Raw genomic sequence first — 18,950 nt, 5'->3', positions numbered from 1 at the left:
TGTCATTACCATTGTGGGCGGGCATAGGGTTCAAGCGTCGTCCCCGACCATGACGGCGCTTGTCCGAGGCTTCATTAGTTCTGTCCTGAACCAACTAATCACACTAAAAGGGGGGTTAGCCCTATTAGTGGTTTGTTCTTTTCGTCGCCTTTTACGACTGGCAGAACATACCGGAGGCCTATTCTTTTATTATTATTATTATTATTATTATTATTATTATTATTAATTTAAGTCCACTAAGGAGTGCTTATGACTAGTTAATCTTCGATGCTCCCTTCCGTTCCCAATATTTCTTGAGCCGTGCTGATAATTTCTCCTTCCTCTCCTGTGAAAGGGGCTTCCGATGTTTAGGGACTCTAGGCAATGGGTCCAAGACTCTACCATAGCACAAAATTTGGAATGACCTTCTACCTCAAGATCAGATATCCCAGCTGAATCCAAGTCTTTTAGTACTTCATTAAGCCACAAGCTTCCAGTCTTCTAGCTTTTAGCCAATGAGAAGATTTTCTTGGTAAGCTTATTGTTGTTCATCATTGTGGGTGGCCATAGAACTTGAGCCTCCTACGTCGCATACCGGTGTTGGCTGATTCTAACTGTTGATACAGTTCAGGATTAGACTTCAGTCGATAGGTTCCATCTGGGAGCAATCTTGGGCCATGAATTTTTCTGAGAATACGTCTTCTCCAGGTCATTCATTGTGGCTTACAGAAACTGTGGTGTGACAGCAGTTCTGTAACGACAGACATAAGCAGTCTCTGAAATGCACTTCTTACTGTACAGATTGTAGGATAGATGGTATGCTGCGTTGAGCTTTCTCTACCATTGGGGTGGACCCTTTCACCAAGGTACAGAAAGTGATTGACGCTCCCATTCGTTCCATGTATGGTCATCAAAGGCGTGTTAGTGGAGTGCCGGTTCTCAAAGTATTTGGTCTTGTCAAACGATATTTGTAGCCCGGACTTCACCGCTGTCTCATGCAGGGCTTGGACAACAGTGGCAGCATCATCAGCAAGGCACCTTATCTCAATTCTTTGGGTCTCGACTCCAATGGTAACTGGTTTGATCCCTTAGTGTACATTCCCAGGTTTTGATGACTTTTTCAGGCTCTAGATTAAACAGAATGGGTGTTGTGCTCCAATTTTGATGTTGGAACCCGGAGATAGTTCTCCTCTGAACTTCACCGTAGAAGCTGTATCTGTCAGTGTCTGTCTGATGAGGGGGTGTGTGTTGTAATACACACCTCGTTCTTGAAGTACTAAGAAGAGTGTTTGGCGATCATATCATATAGGAAAAGCTCTTTCTCATACTGTGGTCTTAACAATTTACTACAAACTTCTCCAGTCATATATTATACAGATCCTTACAATAGTTACATAATTTGATGCAACATGACAAGTATAAAGTTTAGACATCCCGAAACCAATCAGCAAAACTTGTATAAGATCATGTGTGTCCTTTGTTTGGCACTGATGTCAGCTAAAAGGGGTATGTGAAGTAACTGCAGTGGCAACTTATGAGATGGAAATTAGGATTGAAACATTATTTTTAGCATTATCAGCTAGTTTGTTTGGAAGTTTATACACACACCGCCCAGTCACATTAATGTGACCACCTGTCTGAAGCCAGAATAACTGACTGCGAAATGTGCAGGAAGAGTGTCATTGAGGTTTTGGCAGGTACTGACAGGGATGTGGAGCCATGCCGACTTGTGCCGTGGCTATCTGTGCTAGGTTTCCCAGTTGAGGATCCAAAGTGCGAATGGCCCGATTGACGTGGTCCCACAGATTCTTGATTGGGTTTAAATGCAGGGAGTTTGGTGATCAGTGGAGTACGGTAAACTTTTTGAGGTGCTTCTCTAACCACACACTTATGAAGCGATCTGCATATGTAGAGCATTGTTCTGCTGGTATATGCCAACATCGACATGTCGATGAACGCACTGCATATAAGGGCGGACATAGTCCCCATGGAAATGTGCATACATGTGTTGATCCATTGTGGCTTCCAGAATGACAATCACCCATTGAATGCCATGAAAACATTCCCCAGACCATAACGATCCCTCCTCTGGCATGATCACTTCCAGCAATTGTTGCTGTGTGTATGATTTCAGACTTTCCACATTGTACAAGCCAATGGCCATCTCCCCCCAGGGGGCTCGCTACTCTTTGGTGAGTTCGTACATGGCTGCCAAAGTGTCCCAGCCTTTGCAGCACCTCTTCCCTTGCCATGCTTCATGTCTATCTTCCTGCTATTGAGTATTGCTCATCAGTGTGGGATCCACACCATGTTGGATTGACAGAGGAGATAGAGAAGAACCAAAGAAGAGCGGCGTGTTTTGTCACAGGGTTATTTGGTAATCGTGATAGCGTTACGGAGATGTTTAGCAAACTCAAGTGGCAGACTCTGCAAGAGAGGCGCTCCATGTCACGGTGTAGCTTGCTGTCCAGGTTTTGAGAGAGTGCGTTTCTGGATGAGGTATCGAATATATTGCTTTCCCCTACTTACACCTCCCAAGGAGATCATGAATGTAAAATTAGAGAGATTCGAGTGTGCACGGAGGCCTTCCGGCAGTCGTTCTTCCCGCGAACCATACGCGACTGCAACAGGAAAGGGAGGTAATGACTGGCATGTAAAGTGCCCTCCGCCACACATTGTTGGGTGGCTTGTGGAGTATAAATGTAGATGTAGATGTATCTTCTCCATTGGGGAACATGTCTGGGATATTTTTAGGAATGTGTTCTGAAGTTTCGATAGCCTTCCAGCTTGCCTTTCAGACCAGTCCCTCATCTGTTTTTTCTTTCTTTCTTCCTTCGTTCTTCATCTCCTACCCTTCCTCCACTTCAGCATTTGAGGTTTCTTCTTCTTCTTCTTCCTCCCTGTACACTCCTGAAGGCTGGCCCACATGTTACACATTTAACAGGTGACTGCATAATTCATAATTCCCAGCACTGGGTCGACAGGTAGGGTTTGCATGTATCCCCTGGTACAGTCCAGGCCCAGGGAGGGGTAACTGCCTGAGCTGTTACTTTCCCAGATTGCCGATTGGTCCCTTTTGTCAGGAGTATGGGAGTTATGACCTCAGGTGTGAAAAATCACCTAAGGCAGGTGAGCCTCCCTCTGAGTGGGGTGGGAGGGGGGGGGGCTAGTTAGGAGCACACCATCAGAGATGCTGGCAGCCATAGGGGATTTCTTCACTATGAACCAGTCACCTTCGTCTGAGTCTGTCTGTCAGGCTAAAGATTCGTAGACACTCCCAGGTGCACCTCGATTCCTCGTGGTATTACACACCAAAGGAGGTCAGTCCTTTGTTACAGTTAATTCATGTATTGTTCAGAAAAGTGTTGATGCACTTGCAGCCCAGTGAACTCCTACTCTTGTGTACGTAATGGAACTTAGTGAGACCAGTTGTGATGAGCAACCCCAGCAACTGCTTACAGCTTCACTCCTCCATGGCTATCCTGCTCACGTCAAGGCTCACCAAATGCTGAATTCCTCGGGTGGTGCCATTTACACTGGGGTGCTTGATGGGCTGATGAGGTAGAAATCCAAACTTGTCACTCTGATCGGGGGTTGATGCAACCTCAGTGCCCACACTCACTCGTTTTCTCACATTTGATTGTGTAATGCTTCAACCAACGATCAAAGCAGGCTATAAAGTCATTATGGTCCAACCATATATCCCAAACCCACTGCGTTGCTACCAGTGTCAACATTACAACCACACTCGCATGTCCTCTCAAAATGGCCAAATGTGTTGTTGTGGTAGGGATGCTCATGGGGGTGATTGTCCACCGCCTTCTCACCACTGTATCAATTGTAATAGCGACCATGCCACCTCATCCTGTGAATGGCCCTTGTATCTTAATGAGCAGGCAGTGCAGATCGGGGTGAAGAAAAAAAGTATATTACCCTGTCGCTCGCAAGTTATTGGCTAATCGAAAGCCTTTCATCTTACCATCTGGCACTTACAGTATCGTTCCTGGTATGCCTCAGTCCATGAAGGATATGGTCGTGCATACTTGTACTTGCGACCTCCAGTTCAGCATTGCAGTTGTAAAATCATCCAGTATCTCGATAGCATCCCCATGTCCTCCTCTTCCTACTCCTACTGCTGCACAACAAGCCACCAAATGTTCGCCCCTGGTGGCGAAATTATCTGCTACACAACTAGCAGGCCGGAAAGGACAAAAAGACTACTCCAGTGAAGACTTTTTAAATCCTTCCAGCTGACAGACATCTGAGTCTTCATCTGTCCAACTGCAAAGTCTCTAAGAAATCAATCAAACGCAAACAGTCTTCTCTTTCCCAGACTAGGAGATCATCTTCAATGGTGTCGCCACATGATACTCTTTACCCAGCCAACCTCAGTTTCACTAGTCTGTACTGCCTACCGTTTTTCTGCTCTGGAATCCCCAGACTGACTCAGGTAGTATGCCAATGCCTCGGTAGATCTTATGGAACAGGATCCTCCAGCCTCTGTGCCTTGTAGTAGTGAGTCTTTGAAGGCTGGCACTTGGCAGCTGCCAAGGTAAATTCTCTTCATTTGTTCTCTCCTTTCCATTCCCCTTTCTGACTCTTCTGCAATGGAACATTTGCGGCATTAGATCCAACAAGGAGAAATTACAGCTGCTCATGAAATCACAGCATCCACTTGTTCTCTGCCTCCAAGAAACAAAATTACGTCTTCACGACCACTTTGACCTCTCGAGTTTCCTTCCAGCATGCTTTGACCTTGTGGGGGAGTCATAGCCATATCATCTCAATGAACACTTGGCTGCAAGCTGTTGCAGTCAGCATTATCCTTCCTTGCTTAACCTTTTCTCTTTGCAATGCTGCATCCCTCCATCCTTCAGTGTCACCAAGGCAGACTCCCTCCAGCTTGTTCTTCCAGTATGTTTCCAAGAGGTTTCCTTTTGGCTGACCTCAGTCAACTCAACCTCATCAGCCTTAACACTGGAGCACCCACGTTTCTTTCAGACTCCACACACACCTGTCCTCATCTGGACCTCTCATTCTGCACTGCCCAGCTTGCTCATCATCTCGAGTGGTCTGTTCTCCGTGACATGTGCTCAAGTGACCATTTCTTGCGTGCTATCCGTTTGCTGACTCCTACCCCACCTACGTGTACACCCAGCTGTTAGTTTTCTAAGGCCAACTGGAGGCTTTACTCCTCCTTGGTGATCTTTGACAAACAACATTTCCCCACTTGTGATGACCATGTAGAGTACCTTATGAACATTATCCTTACTGCCACAGAACATTCCATACTTCGCACTTCATCCTTGCCGCTCCGTATCTTGTTCACCCGGTGGACTCAGGCATGCACGTAGAGACGTGCTCTCCGCGTTTCTAACCATCATCCTACAATGGCAAACTGTATTCATCATCAACAGTTGCGTGTGTAGTGTCTTCACATTCTTTGGGATAGCAAAATAGCTGGCTTCATTCACTAATTCCTTCAACAGTTTCACTCCCATTTCCGTTGTGTAGGGTAATCTCCAGTCAGCTCTCTGGGACCAAGGTCCATTTCCTGATTCCCGGGCTAACCTTAGCAGATGATGTCATTGTGGACCCTATTGCTATCTCCAACACCTCATGCCACTATTCTGTGGAGATTTTGAACTCTACTCACTATCTCCCCATTTCCCTCCCTCGGAAACGAGTGGAGGCGGCTCGGGCGATACCCTTATCGTCTCAGAATCATGAATCCTACAATATCGTCTTTATTATGAGCAAGCTAGATCATGCTCTCACTTCATCCCGATCTTCTGCCTGCCGCAGGGCCAGATGATGATCACATTCAGATGTTGCAGCACATATGTCGTTCAGGCAAGCAATTTCTCATTCATACATACAATCTCATTTGGGCAGATGGCATGTTTACCAGACACTGGCGTGAAGCCACTGTCACACCTATACATAAGCCCGGTAAGGACAAAAACCCTCCTTCTAGCTACTGCACCATTTCTCCCATGAGCTACACTATGTGATCAAAAGTATCCGAACACATGGCTGAAAATGACTTAAAAGTTGATGCCACCCTCCATTGGTAATGCTGGAATTCAAAATGGTGTTGGCCCACCCTTAGCCTTGATGACAGCTTCCACTCTCTCAAGCATACGTTCAATCAGGTGCTGGAAGGTTTCTTGGGGAATGGCAGCCCATTCTTCATGGAGTGCTGCACTGAGGATAGGAATCGATGTCTGTCGGTGAGGCCTGGCATGAAGTCCTCGTTCCAAAACATCTCAAAGGTGTTCTAAAGGATTCAGGTCAGGACTGTGTGGGCCAGTCCATTACAGGAATGTTATTGTCATGTAACCACTCTGCCACAGGCTGTGCATTGCTGTGATAGTGCCATGCAGAACAACAAGGGGTGCAAGCCCCTTCCATGAAAACCACCACCACACCATAACACCACCATGTCCGAATTTTACTGTTGGCACTACACACAGTGGCAGATGACGTTCACAGGGCATTCGCCATACCCACACCCTGCCATCAGATCGTCACATTGTGTATCGTGATTCATCACGCCACACAAGGTTTTTTCACTGTTCAATCATCCAATGTTTATGCTCCTTACACCAAGCAAGACATCGTTTGGCATTTGTTGGTGTGATGTGTGGCTTATGAGCAGCCACTCGACCATAAAATCCAAGTTTTCTCACTTTCTGCCTAACTGACATAGTACTTGCAGTGGATCCTGATGCAGTTTGGAATTCCTGTGTGATGGTCTGGATAGATGTCTGCCTAATAGACTTTATGACCCTCTTCAACTGTAGGCAGTGTCTGTCAGTTAGCAGATGAGATCAGTCTGTAAGCTTTTGTGCTGTACATGTTCCTTCGCATTTCCACTTCACTATCACGTCGGAAATGGTGGACCTAGGGATGTTTAGGAGTGTGGAAATCTCGCGTACAGACGTATGGCACAAGTGACACGCAGTCACCTGACCACGTTCGAAGTCCGTGAGTTCTGTGGAGCACCCATTCTGTGTTGGTCCTCCTACATGTCTTATGTGGCTGCATACTATAGGTGGTCCCTTAGTGACCGTCTCCTAAGCATTACTTCCTAGGGAGTTCATTGGACCACCCTGTTCCGTTTGTACCAACTCCATGTCTGTTCCAAACTAAACTGAGTGTTTTGTTCATTCATCCACATGTCCATCCATCTTACACCGTCTTTATACAATCCACCATTGTGGAACTCGTTTGGCCACTGGCCCCTTCTTCACTAGCCCAATTGAAAGGCTGTATGCAGAAGCTGCTGAGCTACCACTGTCATACTGGTGTGATGTTCTCCTCAGCCAATATACATGCCTTTTGTCTGCCATGCCCAACCACCCATGCTACGCCTCCTTTTTCGATTACTCACTTGACTGCCTCAGTATGGGCTGCGCCCTTCTTCTCTGTTACTTCCCACAATTAGCTTTCGGCTCCTGCTTCTGCAGCTTAACTGCATGATACCTGCCACATTCCCAACAGGTGTGAACCCTTCACCACCTTGGCTTCATACGGTGGCCTGTGTCCATCTTGGAGTTCATTTGCTTCCTAAGGACTCTACTCTGGATCCAGTCTATCGCTGTAAGTGTCTCAACCTTCACACGCAACTTAGCAATAGCTCCTTTGTGTATACTGATGGCTCTAAGACTGACTGTGGTTTCGGGTGTGCTTTCGTCACTGACACTGACTCATTTTCGGTATTGGCTTCCAGAAAACTGCTCAATATATGCAATAGAGCTCTTCGTCCTCTATCATGCCGCCCGGTATATCCAGTGACACAGGCTTTTTAATTGTGTTGTATACTCTGCTCAGTGCCCTTCAGATCCTGTGTGTGCTGTACACAGTCCATTCCTTAGTGCAACAGGTTCAAGAAAGCTTCCACTTGCTCGCTGTTGAGGGAGCTGCTCTGATGTTCACCTGGGTTCCTGGTCACATTGATCTGATGGGAAATGAGGCTGCTGCCAAAGTTGCAGTCCTTGCTCCTTGGCCTGCTAGCTCTTTCATTCCTTTGGACAATCCCCATGTTGCCGTCTGTCAGCAGGTGGTGTCACTTTGGCATCACCACTAGTCTCCTCTTCATGGGAACAAGCTTCGGGGAATTAAACCTTTCCCAGCGACTTAACCAACCTCCTCTCGCCACAAGGAGACCATTTTAGCTTCATTGTGTATTGGACACAGTCTTTGTAGCCATTGCCATTTATTAAATGGTGATCCACACTAGTTTGTGCTCATTGCCATTTGCCATTTCCTGACTGAATCCTGTTTTTTTAACTGCTTACTTTCTAGTGTGTGTTTGCTGTGTGAGCTATTGGCCGTTATAGTGAACAACATGTGGGCTGCTGATTGTATTTTACTTGTTATCCATCAAAGAGATATGGTAAAGGACATTTGGTTTGGGACCTCTGTTGTCTCTACAGTGTATTTTGTGAACCTTTCACCAAGAGGAAGTCCTTGTTCTTAGCTCTTATTTCCTTCCATCAGTTGGGCTTAACTTTTAGTCTCTTTTTAACTTCCTTTTTGTATTAGTTTTCTAAGGTTGATATGTGGGCGCTTAAAACAAAAACAAAACCAATGACCACCTGTCCAATGGCGCATAAAACGTGATTCATCTGAAAAGGCCTACTGTCACCACTCAGTGGACGTCCAGTCGCAGATTGGAATGCAAATTCCTGCCTTTGTCGTCGATGAACAGCAGTCAACAAGACTGCCTTAACCAGGTGCCTGCTGCAGAGGCCCTTACTCAGCTGTGGTCCCTAAATGGTTTTTGAGGAGACACTGTTGGTACTCTTTTGTTCACTTGGAGAATCAGTTACTCGGCAGTTGCATCTTTTGCTCCATACACATTTCTGCAGCCATTGTTCACCTGTCATCTATAGCTTGCGGTACACCACAGTTGCCTCTGTGCTGGTTCGGGATAGGCCATCAGTATACTTTAACCACACTGGCTCATGAACACTTTGCAAACTTAGCCATTTTGGAAATGCTTTCACCTTTGGCCCGAAAGCCACTGATTGTGCCCTCTTGGATGTCAGTTACATGGTTCGATAAAAAATAATGGAAACACGGTTGTAATTCAAATCACATTTTGTCAGGCGTTCACTGTTACATGCCTTCAGTATAATCGCACTGCATCTCGATCACCTTCTTCCACACAAATGGAAGGCATCGTATATCTTTGGCACGTACATCTTTGGCACATCCATCTCTGACATCTTGCAAGGTCGCCCAATGGCAGGGATGATGTCTTTTTTTGTGTTATAGTGTGTGCCACGTAGAGGTTCCTTCATTTTGGCAAGCATCCCATAATCGTACAGACTCATATTGGGTGAATATGCTGGATGTTCCATAATCCCCCACCCCTACGAATGCAGGAGCTTCTGCATGGGATTCGTCATGTGGCATAATGCACTGTCTTAAAGGATGACGGAATGCAGTGCCAGAAGGCAACGTTTTGCACTCCGAGCACCTACCACATCAATCATGAACCACGCATATAGTTCGCATTTCCTAAACATATTGTTTGGGCCTTTGAACTGGCCTTCCATGCTTTCAGACAGTACACACAGTAACTGACTCAAATACAGCTGCCATCAACCGTGCGACCACTACGGTCGCAGGTTCGAATCCTGCCTCGGGCATGGATGTGTGTGATGTCCTTAGGTTAGTTAGGTTTAAGTAGTTCTAAGTTCTAGGGGACTGATGGCCTCAGATGTTAAGTCCCATAGTGCTCAGAGCCATTTGAACAGCTGCCAGCTCTCACTGCACTACTTCAACTGACCTTCTACTATCAGCTACAGACAGCAGGCATGCCATGTGACACATATCTTTGTGTGACGACAGTATTGCCATCAGTTTTTATCCAATTCATGTAAGTCTCTGCGTTTCTGTATTGTGATGACGACTGCACTGTTTTCTGCATCCTCTCGACATGTTTTATACCCTCCACTGCTAGCATTGCCATCTGTAAGTGGTTATTGCAAGTTGATGTTGAACGTAGGTGGTGGTCACATTAATGTGACTGGACTGTTTATAAAAGAGCATTGTTCACAGTGTGTAAATCACTGTGTAGTTAGACCTGTTTAGTATTAGTAATTGCCTACAGGAATGGTTTTATTAACTTTTAATGTTGTTTTACTTTTTGTTGTTTGTTCATATATTAAGTTGACATATCTATTCATCCACAGATTATTTTACAGTGATATTACCCAGCTAACTAAAATTTGTAATGAGTGTAGCACTGTATCTGATTTATCTAATGTCTTGGCAATCTAAATTGATAAACTGCTATCCCAGTTCATGTTCCCCAGTCCCAGTGGTAGGTTGCCTGTAATGTTTTCCAGGGGAAACAAAACCATATTTTTTAGTATTTTATATAATTATTGACTGAATTAAAAAAATTTAAATGCTATCATAATGAGCTCGTTAGGAGTATAATCTTACGTTAAACTTTCAACACAATAATTCAAGTATTAAGGTTAGAAACCATGTATGTGTCTTGAGGCAGACTATATTCATCCTGTATTTGAGAATGAGAGCACTCAGTGACTTCCAAAAAACTTCATGTATAATACTAAACCTTTTCAAAACTTTTTTTCCCTGACAGCCCACACAGAATAATGAAAGGAAAAGTGTGTAATGCATTTTCCCTGTTCATGCAGTAAAACTTCAGCATTAGGAATGATGATTTAATTTGTTAATTCTATACAACTGAATCTATTTTCAGCTCATTTTGCATACAGCATCCACGTATGTCACTGAATGTGCTTGCAAAATTATATCATTGTATTCAGGAGATTTGGTGTCATGAAAGTGATATGCATTTTATACACCAATTTTTTTTTTTAAGAATGTGTGTGTGTGTGGGGGGGGGGGGGGGGTTACTGGTACCTATGAAAACTGTAGAACATTCTTTAACTACCCCACTGCTACATCTACCCATCCCTGAAACAATTTCTCAGTGATTTCCATGTTATCCAGAACGACATTGCTTTCCAAGAGGAGTGTGGAGCATCTTATGTTACCCGTGAAAATTTTCCTTTCAGTGGCTAACCCATCCTTCTTGTCCAATATATAAATCAGTCTGTTGTTCCATTTGTTCTTTCTTTCTTTCTTTTTTAATTTCTTATCTTTCTGTAAATTATGTCATCACAATTTCATCTCCACCTTCTCTTGCATGCAGTTTACCTCAAGTCTGATCTGGAATCTATGCTGTGTATTTGTGATTCCCTTATCATCTAATGTAGCCATATTTTACAGATATACTAAAAATTGAATGCTTTTTTGTTATACTACTATTATTTTACCTTTAGTTGTAACCATGGCACAATGCGGAATGCAAAAACAGTATCACCCAGAAACTGAAATGTTTAATTGTGCATAATTTTGAGAATGGATTTTGAGCATTGAACCCCCTCATGTTGTCTAAAGAAATTTTTTAAGTTGACAACTTATGTAATGTATTGAAATTAACCGTTTGATGATGGATGTGTAAATACTCCGAATTGGATCATAAAAAGCAAAATTGGCTAGTTCAAAACAGACTTGCTTCCTTCATTTTCAGTTATTACTACTCTGTTAGCATAAATTTTACTCATCCAAAATAGATTTTATATTTCAAATAGTGCCAATGTTGTATTTCTAATCATCATTACAAAATTAGTAACACCTAACTTGAACTTTTGTTTTTAGTTGAATACTGTTTTAAAGTAACTTATTGTAGAATGACGGTTTGTATACAAGAGATGAGCCTCTTAACTCTGATTTTACTGGGTCAAGTAGACTTCAAAATAAGTGACTGCATAAATATCAGTTTTCCCTTCTACATATAGATTCAGGAAATACATACTGTTGCTGCTCATACCAATATCATGTGTAACATACATCATTCTTTGACATCCAGTTGGGTGATGCTGTGACAAAATGTCCTGAAGGAAATATTGCAAGAACCTTTGTCTGGGCTTAGAGTAAAAGATAGTTGTAACAAAAATTCTTTTTTGTGACAACGTCTGTACTGTTATCACTATTTCAGTTTTGAGTAGAAATCTTAACTAATATAATCTGTTAAATTTTTGAAATGACATGACTTGAATTTGTTGTGTGATGTTTCTTGGCAGTGTTAATTTATACACGATTCATTTATATTTTTGCTACACTTAAATATAGCTCTTCAGTGAATGTTGGTCACTAATTCAGATTTAATTTTTCTTCTTTTGCAGGAAAACAAATAGGTTGGAAGAATCTCGAAACATTTTTGATACAATTGTTAACAATGTTGTATTTCGTGGTGTCTCAATCATTTTATTCATGAATAAAACAGATTTGTTAATTGAAAAACTGAAGTCTAGAAAAACGGACATTAGAAAACATTTTCCACAGTATGTAGGAGACCCACATAATTTGGTTAGTGTACAGACATTTATTCTAAACATGTTTTCTAATGTGAAACGTGATCCAAGGAAGCCACTTTTTCATCATTTTACAACAGCTGTTGACACTGAAAACATCAAGGTTGTGTTTAATGCCGTAAAGGATACAATCCTACATAGAAATTTGGAATCTCTTATGCTCCACTGAAACTTAGTTTTTATCAGGGAGCACAATATGAGTTTCTGCACTGTATATTCATTATGGGACTACTTTATATTGTATATTGAAGCATTAAAAATGTTCATATTTTTTGATGTTGGAAAGAAACAGTGTAAGCAAGTGTTGTTACATACATTAAAAACGATGTGCCTTACTAAGTGCTGTCATAAAAGAACATTTCTGTACTGAATTTTTATAGAAGGTTTCCATAACATGTTTTGTAATATTTTTAAGCCTACAACATACTATTTTTGAGAATCTCCTTACTGGAGTGTGTAAGAATCTTCGTTTAGCTCATGAATACCTTATTTTGTGAGCTTAACGATAACTTTCAAAGACCAAAGCTTAAGCCAAAAATTGTAAACATTAAATGGCTAGTGTAAATTATCAGAACTAACATCTGTATCGATAACCAGTTCTGTTGTGATGCCTTTTAATATGACTACTTGACAGGAAATAGCATTTAACTTATTTACAAAATGGTCTTAATTAGGGCCTTTAGAGACTGTGAACCTGTTCACATGTACTCATGAGATGCCTTACTTTTCAGCACTAGAATTAGATGTAACCATTATAATCTAGGTTGTTATCTCTTTGTCAGTTGTGTCAATTAAATTTTATTATTTTTGTAATATTAAGTGTGTTTTATGGAGATCAGCTCAAAAAAATGTGTTCAAAGATCTGGTTTCTAACAGATAATACTGATTTTTATCTGAGCTAGTGTAGTAGTTTTACTCCTCTGTGCTAAATTAGAATTCAGAAATACATACTAAATTAAAAGAATTGAACTAAATGGCTGAATTTATTCCACATTTGAAACTTAATATTGAAATTGTTTTTCTTTCGCGCAGTTAAATTGTATTCCAAAAAAATTAATTTTAATACTGTATCACGGGATAGTAATTTGCTACTTGAAATGTCTTGTTTCTAAATTTTACAATTGTTGGCATTTAATTTCTAGTTTCATACAATCTATTTTTGATAGCAGGTGGTTTAAATGCTGCCTATTTTCATTTTTATGACTACATTATTATTATTATTATTATTATTATTATTTGTAAGATATTTTTGTAGATAGTTCCTGAATGTAACAGTAGTTGTACTGCAAAAATTGAGAAGTAAAGATCAAGAAGGTAGATAAGCATTGTTAGGAAATCTGAAAGTAATGTCTAGTATAGGATTGAAGCAAATGAAAAACTAACAAGCATTCATCTTTATTCAGTGTGCATTTAATTCCTCTGATAATTTGTTTCAGACTAGGAATCCAGCTGGACTATCCTTGTTTTAGTAAGTTATCAGATCCCTCTGGTCACTTTCAAGAAAAATTACGGCTCACCAAAAGCTTATAGTTCAAATCAATTAAAAAATTTTTCTTTCCACATTCATCATAAACCATCCCCGGAATAGACTGAACTGACATATGAAATATGATACTTGCATGATGACAATACTGAAACAATGTTTGTGTGATCGTCTCATCTCCAAAGTACTCACTTCCATTGTCTAGTTGGAGCAGATCGAACTTCCCGTCTGCAATTTCCTCATGTCTGTTTGAGAAGAGCACCTTTCCGATAGATCGTACTGTCGGCGGGCCTCGGAAGCACTTCAAACTGGCGGGGAATCCCTCATCGCTTCGTTTGAGTAGCGACCTTCTTCTCTTCTTCGTTTGTTCCACCTCGAGAGCGATGTTGAGTTCTGCATTTACATTAAGTAAAGCATTTCGAAGGAACTAAACCCTCGCCATCAACTCGATCAACTCCCGCGTCTCCTGACGTTTGAACCTCTGCATTGACTTCTTCAACTCTGGATATATTTGATGTTGAACATTCCATGTTCAATGCATTTACTTGGACATTCCGTAATGAATGTGTAAGAAATATTTTCCACTTTGTTGGGATGGTAACTTTACACATTGTTGTAATTTCTGACTGGAGCAAATGTAGAAACAGATTAGTTTATTTGCACAACACTGAATAAACAATTTAAGCCTCAAGAAATTTAAATAATGGCAATTCAGATTAGTAAATATACCTAATTGTGCGTCCCTGTCGTGGTACTAAATGGTGCCTTAAATGAGTGGCAGATAAAAGCAGGTGACTGAGTTTTTCACCTGTTTTAATTCATAGAACATTCGAAACTGTCATCTCATCCACCATAGACATATGCCCAATTTTGAAGTATGTCACATCTGAGCTCATTGTGATGTCAGACATTCATGGTAAGCTGCTTGTTTGGCAATAATGAAACACCATTTTCAGTACGTATAACATGCCACTGGTAATTATGTACCCAAATAAGAGACTAATTAATCTTTGAAATTTATAGTAGAATGCTGACATTGTTTCATTATAATTGATTTTCAATTTTTTTGAATTTGATGCACATTTCATCAGATGACTTAGTCAAGGTCAGTACATACCAATTAGTAATGTAGGTACTTTTGGTAATGCTGCTTAAACATTTCATTACCACATGTCACTTTCTTGAGAGCATCAATTATGATATGTAGTATTTTTTGATCCATTCTCAAATCATTGAATACTTCTCATTTGCTTTTAAGATAAATTGTATTTTTATATGCATTTGTTAAAATAATTTATACATTTGATATTCAGGTTGAAGTGACTTACCCATGTTTTAAATGAAGTTGTTAATTCCCAGATTCCAAGAGATGCTGTTTGTGTATAGGGGAGGGGCTTTGTGAATGTGTGTAATATAGTGTTCTAGAAATGGAAATATATGTACTGAGATATAAGTAATTAAACTTATTGTTATATCACTTTTTGTTGTATCGCCTTTATGTTCCACTGTGCATTTTTCTTCTGAGACAGTTACAAATATTGTATTCTAAAACCATTCATAATGTCATCGTAATGAAGAATAACATAATTTTGTAATGACTGTATCACAGTTAAATATAAATGTTGTTGATTACGTATCTACATAGTTATTTATAGGGTTTCAGGTGCTTTATAATTTGGAACCAGAAAGTTAAGGACAGAGACCCATTACTTCCAATGCACAATTGTTTACAAATGATGTCTTCCTGTGTTAAAAGCACTATTGCTGAAAATGTAGATAATGGCAGTATGCATAAAAATTTACTAATAATTATGTCTTCCACTAGCCAGTGTATCTTACTGATCAGACATATAGCATTCATCCAGAATTCAGAATTTACAAGGATTTTTTTGCTGTCAATCAGTGTATTGATGGAGCACATATAAAGCCCTTCATCTTGTGTTAGGATTTTTTAATCATTGTACAATAATTGTGAAAATGTGAAAATACAGTACATTACTGCCATAAATGAAGATTTATGACCAATAATTTTGGAGAATATGAATTATTCACATGGTTGTTACTTTTCAGTATATTTTCATTCAAATTTCTGAATGTGCTGTATCAATTTGTGTCCATTTGTGATGCACATGGGTCTTAAGTGGAATGTTGCATTCATAAAGTAATATAACATGCTGTTGAAATCTGATGCATTCTTACACTTCACAAATAATAAGACTGATTTTAGGTATAAAGTTAATATTAAGCTACCATTGTGTATGTAAAGTTTTAACTTTCTAATGTCAGTTATGTGTAAGACACTGCTGCTGTAGTGGTGGTATTACAGTTAAATGTAAGAATTTAAGATATTTTAAAATAATTGTGTTAATGATAGAATTAGTACTGACTGCCTTATAATTAATATCAGGACTACCACAGTGTTTCTACACTTAACTTTCAAGAACAGTTTAACTTTGTTCATTGAATTAGTGTCAGTATCTATGTGTCCTGGACAAAAGAATTGTTACATAGTATGTGCATTGTTTCTGTTATTATCTTTAGGGTTGGTTGTTTTCATCCGACTAAAAGCATCCAAGTTACACAAATTACATAAATAATGTGTTTCTTTGTGTGACTCAACAATATACATAAACTGTTAATCCTTGCCTGTGCATTCTGTTTACACATTGTCTGTGTAAGTGTGTTTTCTGAAGTGAGTTTGTTGACAGAGTAAGCTTGAAAGTGCGTTCAATTAATTTGACTTACAGTTTTAACCTCTTAATTCATGAATTCATTATTCTGTCCCCTGCCCTTCTGTTCTCTCTCTCTCTCTCTCTCTCTCTCTCTCTCTCTCTCTCTGTGTGTGTGTGTGTGTGTGTGTGTGTGTGTGTGTGTGTGTGTGTGTGTGTGTTCACGTTTGTCCAAAAAGAGTTCGCCTCAAACATAAATGCTCAATGCACTGAAAGCTTCCCTCACTTTCTGTGCATGCTATAGATTCATGTGTACAGTGTAAGAATTGTACATATAACTTTCCACTAAATATGGTATTTATGTGTAAATAGTGTAAAAATTATGTAAATTACATTTTCATTTATTATTGATCATTCATTTATGTTGACAATTGCATTATGCCTGAAAACGTGTAAGCTTTGGGATATTAAGGCTTAGGCTGAAATTTAGGAAGGAATTGAAATGCCTTCATCTGAAATGTATAAATCTGGGAGCCCATAAAGCAGAGAATTTTGTGTTTGTCAACACCTTATAGTGGTATGTAATGATTCTATTTTATATTTTGTACACAATTTATATGTATTTAAAATGTTATTTTAGTTATTCCAAGAGATGTTGCACAGCTATTTTACTGCATTTTGAGCATAATATAGTGAACAGTTTTTGCCAGTGCCTTGTCTTCCAGTTATTTATAAGAAATGATAATTAACCCTTCAAAAAATTTGTGCGCTTTGTTCAAAATTGTTAAAGAGTTCTTGTAATGTGTGCTGAGATTTTTTTTTGCACACCAGGAAGTAGTAGATTCTCTTACTTAGCAATAATAATAAATTTTGTTTTACTCTTCATGGTGCTCTTTGGTTAGTGTGATGTTTGCTTGGTGTTAAGAACAAAGTTCAAATGTATCATTCATGGGCTTTAACTTAGGTAAATGTCTAGCCCTTACGAGAAAAAGTACACAAGTTTAATTTTTCAGTTATTGTATTTATATTATTTGAACACATTGTTTCATGATGTATTTGTCATGCATTTGTTTATTGTCAATCATGTGACTGTTATAGAATTTAAGACTATGTTGTTACACAATAAAATGTTTTGCCTGTTTGAAAGAAATATGATGTGCAGTTTTATTTCAATTAGTAGTAAAATCTCATTGCACCTTGTTCTGAAAGAAAAAATTTATAAACATTTTAAATGAAGCTTCTTCCTACAGGCGCCTGTTCAAAATCTGTAAGAACCAGCATCATCCTATAGCAGTTCAGAATATCCGCGTGTGATAGCGCAATGAAGATTAGCTTATACAAAATATGAATGAAACGATACATGTGAAAAATATTTCAATTAGGAAAATGGCAAAAATGTATCTGAGTCTTCCTTTAAGTCTCTGAGAAGCCCAGTTGGAGAGAGTACTGTAAAAAGATATCAAGATGCATGACAGTGTCTCATATATTGAGTGAAATGCAAGATATATGTGCCCTTAGAAATGGCATGAGCAACTGGTTAGAAGATTTTTCTAATAAGATTTCTCCAACAGCAGTATAAAGAGGAAGTCAAACATACAGGGTATTTATTAATTGACAGTCATTTCACCAAAACTGTCTGTGTGTCACATAGGATGCCATGTCAGGGTAAGCCAGTTGTCTGATGCAGCAATTGAACTAGTCCTATATTGTAGCCCGGGTAAGTCAACAAGATGTGCAAGCTTAGAATTAAATATGTCTAATGCTGCAGTGTGGAAGGTATGAAATGCCTGTCATTCAGAAGTTGTTGCGTACCTCCGTAGGAATATGCTGACTTGGATTGAATGGGGTGGAGCAGTATCTTGGCCACCACAATCATCTGATTTAACCCCAGTGGTCTTCTGTGTAAGGGATTATGTTAAAGACAAGTGTGTTTGTTCCTCCAGATCAGGGAAACGATGAACTGCCACAGCGGATAAGACAAGCTATACATCAAGATTTCCCTTGTAGGATTTGGCAGGAAACTGATTACAGATACGACAGTGTTGTACCAGAAATTCCTGTAAGTTGTTTAATTTTTCCACAATTACTAAAGGTTTGTTTTGTAAAACTAATTTTTAAATGGATTGTGTATACCCCCTTACATGGATGCCCCAGAAATTTATCCAGGAGGTGGGAGGCAAGAGTCTAAAATGACAATTTTGATACAAATGAGTTTGTCAGTTTTGAGACAAGTCGTGCCACAAAAACTTAAATGTTTTAGATCATACAAAAATCACTTTTACCCCAGAGGTATGGTGGTTATCCACTCACTCCTACAACTCTGTGAGAATTCTGCAATGAATAAACACTCTGTACTTCAGTTTCTGGGGGGGGTGTCCGGCATACCCAACC

At 39.9% G+C, this 18,950-nt stretch overlaps 1 protein-coding gene across 1 annotated transcript in view; it reads left to right on the top strand.

The window, feature by feature from the left end:
* Positions 1 to 13,541, top strand: part of LOC124606862 (guanine nucleotide-binding protein subunit alpha homolog) — a 68,565-nt gene extending 55,024 nt beyond the window's left edge. Inside the window, exon 4 of the mRNA XM_047138949.1 lies at positions 12,219 to 13,541. Within this exon, the coding sequence (XP_046994905.1) occupies positions 12,219 to 12,576 (358 nt within the window). The 3' untranslated portion in view covers positions 12,577 to 13,541. The remainder of the gene's footprint in view (positions 1 to 12,218) is intronic.
* Positions 13,542 to 18,950: the final 5,409 nt, after the last annotated feature.

This window comes from Schistocerca americana, chromosome 3 (assembly GCF_021461395.2).
Source record: "Schistocerca americana isolate TAMUIC-IGC-003095 chromosome 3, iqSchAmer2.1, whole genome shotgun sequence".
Taxonomy (NCBI): Eukaryota; Metazoa; Arthropoda; class Insecta; order Orthoptera; family Acrididae; genus Schistocerca; species Schistocerca americana.
This window is presented reverse-complemented; position numbering and strand designations above follow the sequence as displayed.